At 47.4% G+C, this 13019-nt stretch overlaps 1 protein-coding gene across 1 annotated transcript; it reads right to left on the bottom strand.

Annotated features, from left to right (window-relative positions):
- Positions 1-757: 757 nt before the first annotated feature.
- LOC306665623 (GRB2-associated-binding protein 2-like) lies at positions 758-12328 on the bottom strand. The gene is made up of 3 exons (XM_079147304.1): positions 11956-12328; positions 10669-10763; positions 758-2453 (listed from the first exon to the last, which is right to left on the bottom strand). The coding sequence occupies exons 1-3, from the start codon at positions 12263-12265 to the stop codon at positions 2349-2351; spliced, it is 510 nt and encodes a 169-aa protein (XP_079003430.1). The 5' UTR covers positions 12266-12328; the 3' UTR covers positions 758-2348.
- Positions 12329-13019: the final 691 nt, after the last annotated feature.

Here is a 13019-nt window from a genome sequence, read left to right as displayed (position 1 = left end):
ATTTTAGACAGACCAATGTCTGCAAAGAAGTTCTTACCCAATCCTCAGAACCTTTGAATATGTTACCTTTTATGTCAAAAAAGACTTTGAGATGGGGTTATTCTGAATTATCTTAGTGGGTCCAATATATTTACCTGAGTTTTTAAATGTGGAGAAATTTTTTGAATATGAGAATAAGGTAGAGTGATTGCAGATGGGTCAGCTTTACTGAAGTGTTAAGACCCAACCCGCCATTGCTGATTTTGAAAATGGAGGAATAAAACTAAGAGCCAAGGAGTGTAAGCAGCCTGCAGAAACTGGAAAAGACAAAGAAATGAACTCTATTCTGAAGACTGAAGTAATTTGCTCAGCCCTGCTAACACTTTGACTTTAGCCCAATGAGGCCTGTAGCGGACTTCTGCCTACAGTAAGGCAATAAGTCATATTGTCTTGAGTCAGTTAATATGTTACACAGTGATAAAAAATGAATATGTGCTCTAATTTCTCTAATTCATTTAAATATGGGTTTTAGTAATAGATAGCAGGGAATGAGGAGTATAAGCAAACCACAACTCACTCTCAAAAACAGGCAAATGAAAATCATCTGAAACTAGAACTGGATCAAATGATGAGAACCCATTTTGAGTTTATCCAACTGTGAAATATGTGGCATAACTCTATGCTTAGATGCAACAAGTTAAATAAAATAGAAAGTTTGTTGTCTCATGTGATGCATAGTGCAAAGAAAAGTTGGTCTTCCTATTATTGTGTGCATCAGAGTCCCTCTGCCTCTCTGCCTCCTCACCACAGGGGTCTCCAGTTGCAGCCCTAAAGATTGTTTAATGCTGCCCAAATTATAACTGAGCAGGAACAAGAAAGGTTAGCAGTAATTAGGCAAGCAAAGGAGGCAACCCAAGCTGGACACTGGAGGCATGAACCTCTGAGAACTTCAGACTCAGACCTAGGCTTCCTGGAAATGGCTGTCAGAAGTGAATCAACAGGAGCCACTCTTTCAGCATTGCAGAAGGAACAAACATTGCTGGGGAACTCACTGCTCTTCCTTGTACTAAAGGAAGGAAGAGATTTCTCTTGGAAAGTCACAAGGAAGTCATTGCTGCTGTGTGGAAAAGCAGACACAGTGACATGCTGAGGACACTCCTGCACCAGCTCCATTGACAAGGCCACCAGGGCTGGCTGCCATGCTGCCACACCAAAGTGCCTCATCAGTGGAGTCACCCAGTGATACTCAAGAAGTCCAGTAAAGATTTTCTATCATCTTGAATCTGCTAGACTTTGCCTTGGTCACCACTTATGGAGGCTCTTCTGAGTTTTTCACCTATAGAAATAGTTAATTGCATATCAAACCATCAGTTGCTTTGTGACCATGAGCTAGATATTATCCTTAGTGATGAGTCTGAAAATAAATATCTGAATTGTGCATTTGAAAAGAGTAAAGGTGGTAATTTGCATGTTATGTGTGTTTTATCACAATAAAAATGTAATAATGAACAGGAAAACACCCTTGCCCTAAGGCATTCACAGTCTGATGAGGGGTGTGTGTCAAGACAGAGTGATGGTGGCAGATGCCATAATGGAAACAGGATACAAGAAGGAAGGCCTTGTTTCCAGGGAGGCTTGGGGGTTATGAGACCTCTTAAACCTCAAATGGCTTCTGTGTCCTGGACTCCATAGTTCTGAGTCAGCCTGGGAGTTGTTCAAGGTCTCTTCCTGTTGTTGAGGGCCAGCATTCAACAGTCAGCCTGCTGGTAATTGCATTTCAATGAGCAGTCTGTGCACAGAAGAACATCCTCCATCCCAATAACATTTTCTCTGTCCTTGCTCTAAGCGATGTAATTGAGGCTGAGATGATGATATTTTATTGAGACTACAGGACATAAATTTGCTGTATGTTCCTGCCGGATCAATTGTAACATTGATATTTTGGCATGCCACTTATTCTCCTGTAGGCAGTAACATAGATGTAAACCTCAGAAAGTGCTCAGAGACTTTAGGTTTTTAAATGTGCTTCAGGGGCAGCAATGCTGCTTGTGCTATTGATGGTGTCAGTGGTTGGGATGTGGGAATGCTCAGAGACTCATGGGAGTGCCCAAGGTGTTTGTGCTTCTAAGAGTTGTCCTGATATCAGTAGTAGTCCAGTCTCTGGGTCACAGAAGCTGTGTACACCACATGTGTGAAGTGGCTGCTTACACTGTTTTCCCAAACAGGTATGGTCCTGCAGAGTGGCTGGAATGAAGATGGGTGAAGGCATGGGTCCATTTGCCTCAGGTCTCTGCACCTGCAAGACAGTGGCTGCTATGTTGGTCAGTTCTGGGATCTGTTACATGGGATTTGCCATTCTGTTCCTGCTGCTACTCAGCTGTGTCACTGTGACCCCCATCCTTCATCACTGTGGGCCTCAGCTTCCTCTCTATGCAAAAGGAGTTTTGTATATCCATGATTCTACCATGCCACAGCTGTGAGAAAAGAGAAGAAAAAAGATGACTGAGAAATGGAACATAAAAATACCTCTCTGTAGTAATTCAACTCTTTCCAACTTAAGTGTTTTGTCACATCTCAAGAAACACTGATTATTGTTTTTTGTTGTTGTTGGTTTTGTTTGTGTTTTCATGTTTCTTCTTTTCTGGAACTCATGGGCTCAATTGAGACACCCACCTAAACCTCCTGAGCAGTTGGGATGATGCAAAAATTCCACTGTTTTCATTAAAGAAGATAGTGTCATGTAAAAAGAGGTAAGTCAATAATCTAGTATACATTTTGGGTAATTATTCTCTGTAAAAATGGTATTACTTTTCTCTTGCTCTCTAATTGAGTGTGCTTAGCTCATTGTAGCCCATTTGAAAGCACAGTATTCTTTAGAAAATTAAAAAAAAAAAAAAACTAACCTTGTAAGTTGAAGTCATGAGAAGGTTCTTGGTGGTTTATTAGAGGTTTTATCATACACATGGGATCCCCAGTCAACTCCAGTATCCTGTTCCTATTCATGTGGAACAAACATACCCTGACCTACCCACAAGCATCTTGATGTTTTGAACACTAGGGTTAAGGTTTTAGACTTGAAACTCTGACATGGACCACTGAACTTAACTTCCTTTTCTTTCCCCAATCCCAAGAAAATGAACCAAACAGGAGAAGCATATTTATGTCAGGTAGGAAGTTTAGAGAAACTATGGATTCACCAGAAAACTTGAGGACTTACTGAAAGATACAGTAAAAACCAACAGGCTGGTTGTGATGAAGGAACCCTAGCACTGGGCAGGAGGGAGCCAGTGATGCAGGTCTGAGCGAATGTGCCCTGGCTGGTGTCAGCTGGGGCCTACTCAGGGCCTGCAAGTGCCTGTGAGGTGAGGAATACTGCACCCAGAAAAGTCTGGTCACTCCAGATCCTGGAGCCCTGCAGCCCTTCCTCCTGACCATCTGCAGGCACCACTTAGTCTCAGCTCCCTTCTTTCACAGGTTCTGGTTCTGTTTGTACTGAGTACGCTGCTTTCTCCACCATGTGGGCCAAGTACTTCTCCCACTGGCTCAACTGGGGCTTCCCCTTGCACTTAGGGGCTTCCCCTTGCACTTAGGGGCTTCCAACTACAGGAGTGCATTGCTGTAGATCATCACACACTCCACCTTGCACAGCCAGGTGTTCCATTTTTGGTCTCAAGATTGTGGCCTGCCCAGCAGCCTGCTCCCTGTGCACCATTTCCAGTAGGCCTTGTTGTGCCTGCTGGCACTCTAGCAACAGCAGTCAATTCTTGAGAGTCACTGGCATGAAGATCCCCTTCATCTTCTGCTGATTCTCTTTCCTGCAATGGGCCTTGCTGGCTGGTGCCTCCTCACACACCTCCAAATTAATAAAGATGAGGGTCAGCTCCCATGGCTCCATGCAGGCCACCTCCAGAGAAGCCTTACTGCCTCCTTTTTCTTTGTTGCCTTCTCTGCCTCCACGAGGACCTTTTTGGTCCCACTCCTGTTTTCTCCACTGCCTTTTATCCATAAGAACAGTGAACAGAATATTAGGTCTATCCTGGTCCCTGGTTTGTTGGGACTTTTCCTGTAGCACTGTTGTAGAACCTCCAGGGCAAAGAGAGCTGACCTCTGCCATTCCACCATCAGTCTCTTTATCTTTGTTTACTGCTGACTTCATTTCCCCAGAAGTCATTGGAGACTTCTCTCCAAGGGACTTGTTCTTGGTGCCCATCTTCTGTTTTTGTTCCTAGAGTTTCTTTTGTATTTTCTTCCTTTGCATATTTTAGGGTCAAGAAATTTCTGGACCCTGAATGTTACCATTCTGTGTGTGCCAGAGCAAGCTGGAGCTGGACAGGTTGCAGGTCTTCCTGGACAGATCCCATAGGTAGGCATCTGGGCTGCTGCCCTCCAGGCACCTGCAGTGGTACAACTCATGTTATCTTTTGAAAAAACGTCTACTTAGGACTTTGGTCCATTGTTTAGTGTGGTTTTTGTTTGGTTTTGTTTTTTGGTTTTTGTTGGTTGTTTGTCATGGAGTTGTTCGAATTTCTTATAGATACTGCGCATTTACCACTTGTTAAAATGAATTGCTTGCCAGTATTTTCCCTCTTTCTGGAGGTTGTCTCTTCACTCTGTCGATTACTTTTTGGGAGTTCAGAAGCTTTTTAATTTGATTTGATCACATTTTTTCAGTTTTTTTTGAAACTGTATCAAAATATATATAGATTGGTTTTCTAATGTGAGCTCTCACACATTAGATTGCCTGCTCCAATCTGGGGGCACCAACCAACCTCAGGAGAGGCCTTGATCTTTCTTCTGGGAACAGTATCTCCATCAGGACTGTTGACTTTCTGGGTGAAAGATGAGAGTTCCATTTTTGGTTATTTGCAGGGATGGGATGCTAGCTGGCTACAGGTGTGCTCAATTCAGGCATTTTTCTCTGTGTGCATTCAGGATACCATATCCTCAATGAAGCAAAGCTGACACTGGTGGGGTGGCACACACCAAGCTCCTGCATTCTGCTGATGGCTATGAGCCAAGGCCCAGAGTACATTTCCCCTTGGTCCATATGGTGGTCCCTATCCAGGATACATATCTAGGCTTTGCCCCTGCCCCTCTGACCTGGGCGGTCACCTTCGTTCAAAAGCACTGAGGGCTGAACCCTCCCAGCAGGTAGCTCTTCCCTTTCAGCTCATTTCAAATAATGACTCTTCTGAGGTGTCCACAGTGCAATGGGGTCCAAGCCCTTGCACAGAGAAGAAGCTGTGAATTGTTCCAATGTGGGATCTCATTCCTCCAAGGAGGTTACAGTGGTTGAGTGGGGGGCCTCTCAGGTACCCTTTCTAAGTTGTGGGAGTTGTGTGGGTAGAACCAGCATGGCACAGGATCACAGAAAGGAGCTGATCTGGTCTCATGACTTTCCTGCCCATCCCCTACCAAGTACGGGAGGGAAGGAGTGGGCAGATACCTCTTAGAGGGGAGGAGCATGGCCAATTCTACATAGGGGGGGAAACATGGTGAGTACCCCATAGAGGGGAGGAGCACATGGAGTTCTTTATCCTCCTGTTGCAGGGCCTGAGGTGCCACTGTCTGTATCAGCTTTTGGTTGAGAGAGGGTCCTTGCTTTACTGGAGAGATGTGTGTGAGAAAGCTGCTGGCTCAGCTAGCCATGGTGGTGGCCTGATGTTTGGCAGATCCTGATCTCACTGTACACTAACACTGATCTAAATGGAGAGGAGACCCATGTCCTCAGTCAGGAATAGGACTAGGTTAGGTAGCTGCAGGGTCTGCATGCACTGGGTCTCTTACCTTCTGGGAAGTGTAACTGTGACTCAGGCTCTGAGTCACACCCATGCTGGTAACTTGTGAAATGCAACATCAAGGGGAGAAGACTTTTCACTGATGTACACTGTGAATAAAAGCATGACCTGACTAGTGCCAGGATGGGGGGACCTGGAAGGAAGAGCTGAATGGCAGTGAGGACAGAATCAAGTGGAAGCAGAGAGGGGAGAGAGGGGGAAGGATCTCAGGTCCAGCCATGCCCAATGAACAGTGCACATGCTTCCCTGTCAGGCGGTGACTTTCAGGTCCTAAGAAGTCTGGGCTTTCTAGAACACCTGCTGCAAACACTACCTTCTTTTCTTTTCTGTGAGAACCTGGAGAGGTGGAAGGTGGTTGGTGGCCTCCACTGGGCTGGACTTGGACACAGACCAGTGACTGGTTGAGAAGGCAGATCCTGCACCTCACTCCTCCCCTGAACATCACCCCATCCCTGTAGCTGGAGAGGAACTCTGAGTGACTTTGAAAAGCCCTGACCACCATCCTGACCATCCTCTCTTGCACAGTTGAACAGTGGGAAGCAGGGTAAGAGTGGGCACCACTGTGCCATGAGGGGCTATCTTCTCCTGTTATGGGTGGAGCTGCATTTTGGCCCCAAGTTCCCCATTCATGAAAATGCCAGACAAATTCTTTCTACTATGTCTGAGAGACATGAGCCAGCAGACCCTGGTACATTTCCACTTAACAGATCAGAGAAACAACTCCTTAGCAGAGGACTTATTCTTGCTCCCAGCCAAGAAGATCACCTGACTTCTATTAGTGTGACATAAGCCGAGACTGGCACACTGGCCTTCCTGGGATCATTTGGGAGAGGACTCTGAGGTGACACCATGTTGAGAATATGTGAGCCATATGTTGCACCATCACACCTCAGCCTTGCCCAGGATGGGGCCCACTATTGGCCCCTTCAGGCAAGATGGGCAGCACCCTCTGGGTGGAATTTTTAAGGGTCTGCAATTTCCTGTATGCTCCTAGCCAATGCCTCATGTCACCACAAAAAGAACCCACTTGAGTCTGTTCAAGATCTGAGACCAGTTTCCTTCCCCTCCTGACATGCTTGGAATGGATGGATTCTCATGGCATGTTCAGTCCAGGGGCATCACAGTTCAGGCCATCAGTATCTGAACACATCTGCAGAATGGTGGTCAGGATCTCAATGTGAAAAAACAAGATTGTCTTATAGGTTGGGGGGAAGAGCTTTAGAGGACACCTGACTTTGGACGACCTTGTAAGTAGGAGAGGTAGACCAAGTATTGCCTGGCACCTGGAATGCTGGGTTCAAAAAAGGTAAGATGAGCTGAGAAGCACTGGATCCTACTCTTAGGCCTAGCCCAAGTCTCTAGCCACAGCTCTGCTGGACTTTCTCAGGTCCCACTGCCATACACATGGCTCCCTGTACTTGTCACTTCTTCTCTCTGCTCCACCCTGCACCTCGCTCAGCTTTGATCAGCCCCTGTGGCAGTGTCCCTGCATTTTCTGTGTGCCCTCACCCTGTCTCACAGCCCACCAGGAGACTTCAATTGCACTGATTCCCAGCACACTGCTGTCCCATGGCTCACCAGGGGAATTCTGCTGCACTCATTATTAGCTCACTGCTGTCCCCAGCACCCAGCCCTGCACCACCTCCATCCACATGTTCTTCTGTGCATTTTTACCACACCCCAGTCCACAATGCATCATGCTCAGCTTCCACCAGCCCCTCTGCATGCGTCCCTGCATCTGCTCTGTGGCCTCACCCTGCCTCACAGCCCACCAGGAGACCTCTGCTGCACTGACTGCCCAGCCTGCTGCTGACCATGGTCCCAGCACATCACCTCCATCCACATGCTCCCTCCCACACCCCACATGACTGGCATTATGGTGCTACAGGTGGGGTGGAGCCCCAAAAGGCTGGGGAAGAGTACATCACCCCAGGGTCAGAGGACAGCCAATTCCAAAGTTCTGAGTAAACCTATGACTGGCAACCTTGTTCTGTGCTGTGCACCATGACTGTTCCTGCCTGCTGTCTTTCCTCCTCCTTCCTTGTGACACTGGCTGAAATTGCCCTGTCATGACCTCAGATATTGATGTCAGTTACTCTTCCATATCTGTGATTCTGTCCTTTGCCCTCTGGCTTCCTTCTTAACTCTTCCATTCATTGGCAGTCCTTGTCCCCACCAAAAAAAGGGATGAAAAGTTTACTCTGACCTGGTCTTCTGATACATTCTTCCCAGCCAGAGGGCCAACTTATCCTCTTCTGAGCCTGGGGGCTGAGGGAAGAGGACTGAGTCTAAGAGGGAACTTGGGCATGAATCCTGGCCCAGAGCCCAAAGTCATACTGAAAGTATCCAGGGTCCTGGGCACCACAGGACAAAAACAATAAGGGGAAACTAATCAACACTGTCAGCAGTTATTCTACATACAGAAGAGCACACAGCAACCAAAACTGAAAGCAAGCACACCAAGAAGGGAGTCTGTTGGTCTCTTTATCCCTGACACAATTGAAGTTTAGTCATGGACCACTGGTCAGGATGATTGTACAGTCTTTGGTGTGATGAATACTGAGGAAGGGAAGGCTGAGGAAGTGCAGATTTAGAAAGACACCCATTGTAGGGAAAGGGCAGTCAGGAAGAGAAGAGTTAACATGGAGATTCTCAGTTTGACAGAAAATACTGATAGGCTTGTCTCAATATTCAGGTCTGGAGGATGGGCCGAGGGTGCACTTTGACAAAAACTTCTCACTAGAATGGTAGTGATTTTGTAAAATAAATCAAGAGACTGCATTTGAAGTGGAGATGGTCACTGGTACCACTTCTGGGCATGCAGGTAGTCCAGGATGGAGGGAGGGAACTCTGCAGGCCCTGTGGCTTGAGTACCATACACTAGGACTGAGGGCTGTTGGCCAGACACAGGGATCTTTCTGCTGGTGCTCTTGGTCCTGTTCCTCCTATTGGAACCCCATTGCTAGTCCTCCTCCTGCAGAACCAGGCAGTGCAGACCTGGGCCTTGGAACCCTTCCTCCTGGCCTGTGTAAGGGCCAGATCTGACTGTAGTGAACACCTGCAGTGCCCCAATTTCTGTCCTGGGGGCTATCCTTCCACAAACCTAGGGGCAGGTGCTACCTCAATTTCATAGATAAGAAACAAGACTGAGATTCAATGATTTATCCAATGTCTTAACCCCAAGTCCAGGATCCATCTGATACATAAGTAAAGCCAGCAGACCTGGATGTTGTCCAGGGGTGGGATAGGGATAGAGTGTACTTACCTTTCCGGCCTGGCTTGAGCAGTCTACAGAAGGTGGCTGGATCTCGCTTCAACTGACAAGGACTTTGTGTGAAGGAAGGGCTTCACATAGGCAGCTAAGAGAGTAAAAGTGGCCACTTCCTGGGCTCCTGGGGTTATGGACATTCTGGGCATTCAAATTGTTTCCCCCATGGCCAGTAGGGTGGAAGGACCTGTGTATCGGGGCAGGTAATCATCTTCAGAATGAGCCTCATTCAGTTGGTGCACAACTGTTCTTGCTGGCTAGGGACAGGACAGTGAAGGAAATAGCCATCACTGACCAGAAGAAAGAAGGAAGTGAAAATCTGTATTCATGTCAAGATAGCCACCACTAGGTTGGCCACATTATGACTGTGGAGACTGTGGACTTCAGGCAGGAAGGCACAGTGGGAATGGGCAGTAGGGAGGTGGATGGACCTCTTCTAGCTTTCCTGGGACACACCAAGCATTAGTGGTATGTCTAGTGTAAAATGCTTCTGGTGGATAGGTCCATCCAGGTCAGAGGTCTGATGGGCAGGGACAGCCCTGCCTATAGACTGCATGGACTGGCTGTGCCTCCAGCCTCACCAAACAGTTGAGCCTCTCAGAGCTGATCAGGGGGAGTGACACGTGGGCAGTCCTGGCCCTGAAGGTGAGCCTGGGGCTATGGTATTGGCCCAGAAGATTTCAGGGCAGGCCACACCTGCAGTGGAGGTGAGCAGCTCAGCTGCCTTCTCAGCCCTGGCCCCACAGTGAGGCACACATCTCAGTTGCTTCTAAGTTGCAAGTCACAGTTCTCAATGCACCAATCTGATTGCTGACATTTTGGGAGCCATCAGAGTCTTCCCCACAGCCTGGGCTCTGGCACTGAAGTCACTGTCCTCTCCCACCTGACTCATCCTTCATTCTACCATTCCTCTTCTAGAAGAGACTCTGGGGGTGAAGTCTGCTGAATGGGAGACTGTGGGAAGTAGTGATGTGAATCAAGGTACAAGATTACCTTGTGGTTGTGGTGTGCTTTCACTGGGATTCCCCAGTTGCTATGGCATGTCTTCTCTGGGCAAATATCCAGAGCTTTCAGTTTTAACCTTAAGTCACAGGTGCTGTCTCCTACTAATAGAGCATTCTGAACATATTAAGATAACCATAATGTCTCACCCATGTTGTGAGCATCAAGCCTGGCTGCTTTCCATAAACATTCTCACAAATAACCTCTTGATGATAAAGCCCATATGAGAAACATGTGGAGCCAGCTCTGGGTCAATGTTACTCCATCAGAGGACAGTACCTACCTGATCCCACCTTGCCCTCTAAGTGTTTATTTTTCTTAATCCTCTATCACCCCTTTTCTGTTTCTGAATTAATGGTCATGCAGGTCATGACAGAAGACCCCAACCAGCATTCCCCTTTCTGCTCACTAGGAGAGTCAGGGAGCCTGTGCCCCAGTACACCTCAGCACATTAATTTCTTCCAAACTAGGGACACTGCACTTACCTGGGGCCCTGAACTGAGGTAAGCCCAGACAGCATCCTGTGAGGCAGTTGCCATCATTGAGGATGTGCTGATACCTTATAGGGTGTGGTATTACACCTGTCCAAGCATTCTGCAGAGCCAGTCAAAATGTACTCACCTGGAGAAAGCTGGCTCCAAGGCTCCTGGACTCAGCAGAGGGTCCTACACTCTCTGTGCCACTCTGGGAGTGCTTGAGGGTATCAGGGAAGGAAGCTGTGTCAGAGAAAGTAAATTGCATGTGGCTCCACATGGTCCTGCGTGGATATTCCCCATGCCCTCCCCAGTCACTCTTGGACTTACTAGTCCTCCAGACAACATAAGCCCTAATCCCCCAGCACAGGATTCACTTCTGACACATCTTGACCAAGCACATAGATCTTGGAAGTTCCTCCTGGGTGTGGGGTGCAAGCCCCAGGAGGCATCTATAGGATTCCCTTGACTTGTAAACTCACTCCCTCTTCTCCCATCTCACCCCACTGTCCTGCTCACCCAGAGTGACACAACACTGTTGGACATTCCAGGATGAGAACTTTGCAGCAGTCCAGGTGATGTGAGAATTTGCAGCTGTGACCTCTGATCCCATTCCATTTTGGCTTGGGTGGGATACAGAAGCCACATTGAAAACATAGGCACTGGTTTATATTTGTGGGGTTTAACTTCCCAGCTGAAGTTTAGTTATGGTAGTTAGGAGCATGATTCCAAACATCTCTGCCTCAGTTCTAGGCCAGAGGATGAGCATAGAGCTCCAAACCAGATGCCAGGCCCTTGGGGTTGAGTCATCTCTGAGTAAATCTTCTAATCCCAGACATCATATAAAATGGAGATAAAGCTCTGCCCTGAAAAACTTCCATAAGCTGCATCATGGGTGAGAGGAGGCTGTGTAGATTCTGGGGTGGAGGGTCAATGGGAAAGAATGAGAATGTTTCTTGCATCAAGCAGATGAGGTACACACAGTGCTGAGATGCACTCAGGGAAAATTAGTGACAGTGCAAGGACAGACTTCAAGTGAAATTTCATTCAACCACAAACATTCCAGTGTGCCTTAGAATATCACCTTACTTTCTCATTTTGTTTTAGTAGTCTGTTAGTACCTCTAAGTTTGGCTGCAATTTGAGCTGAGGTAGATTTCCTTTTAAGTCCTTAGTTTGATGTGTAAAATACTGTGATTTGAGCCACAATGAATCCTGGAACACATTGTACTGTGGTTAACCAGGAGGGTCTGTTCCCCTCACTGAGTAGGGAGTTCTCCAAGAACCAGGTGGGGTGGCAGAGGAGACCTGCATCCTAAATGTCAGTGACCACAGATGACTGAAAGTCTGCCTTGGGCATGGGTGATGAGGGCCTGCAAAATGTGAGAACTCTCCTACCTCCCTCTCCCCTGGCCTTAGCTGCACATGACACTTACCTTCGTGAGGTTGGCTGCTGTACAGTTCAGGGAAGTCTCTATGCCAAGTAATGATGGTAGAAAAAGAGACAGACTTATTCTTTCTAACCACAGGGTCCTGGGAAAGGCAGCTCTGTGGAGGTGTTTCTACCTGGCTTGGCTTGTGGGGAAAGCATGGGATGGTCATGTCTTTGTTCCCTGGAGCTGCGGCTTCCAAGTTGCTCTGGCTTTTATTCATCATGAATGTCTTGGGAATTGGGAAGGCTGAGAGTGGTGTTGCTATAGGTGCCATGAAAATGTATGAATCCTCGCTGTCTGTCTTGGGGCTCATGGGGCTGCCTGTGGTGTGGCCCTGGCAGTCCAGGTGATGTGGGAATTTGCAGCTGTGACCTCTGATCCCATTCCATTTTGGCTTGGGTGGGATACAGAGGTCTTGGGCTTGACCACAGACCCCACGAACACAACACCTACTGTCATGGACAACTTTCTGGGTGACCAGGCCACTCTTCATGTAGAATGAGGTCCTTGAATCTTCAAAGAAACCATCACTCCTGAAAGAGAATGGAGGGCAATGCAGGACTGAGTCCAGTGAGCATGGTGGGTTTGTCAAAGCCCCAAACAGCCCACTGTTTGGAAGGAGCATGCAGAGCATAAGCACCTGCATTTTTCAGCTGTGACTTACTCTTACCCTGGGATATTATTGCCAACCTGCTTTTAAAAACATGCTGGAGTTTGTTCCTGAACTAGAGTCGAGTGCCTCTGCTATGTGGACACTCAATATTGTTTAACTCTGTCCTACTCACCCAAGGGAGCTTTGATCATTTGTGTCAGACTTCCTGCACACTAAGGTTCCCACAATACTTCCTGCTTGCTCACTGTGGTTCACTCTTCCCCACACATCAGAAAATGTGATTGCTTTCTGTGGATCAGTCTTCCTTGCACATCCATCACACTGCAGGCTTGCTCATCTGGGTGTCTTACCTTCACCTCAACAGGTTTCTGCAAATGTCTCACACTTCCTGCTTTCTCAACTGTGTCAGTTTTCCTGAACCAGAGTAGGATTACACAGGTCTCTCACACTTCCT

Source organism: Sciurus vulgaris, assembly GCF_902686455.1.
Source record: "Sciurus vulgaris genome assembly, chromosome: 7".
Classification (NCBI taxonomy): domain Eukaryota; kingdom Metazoa; phylum Chordata; class Mammalia; order Rodentia; family Sciuridae; genus Sciurus; species Sciurus vulgaris.
This window is presented reverse-complemented; position numbering and strand designations above follow the sequence as displayed.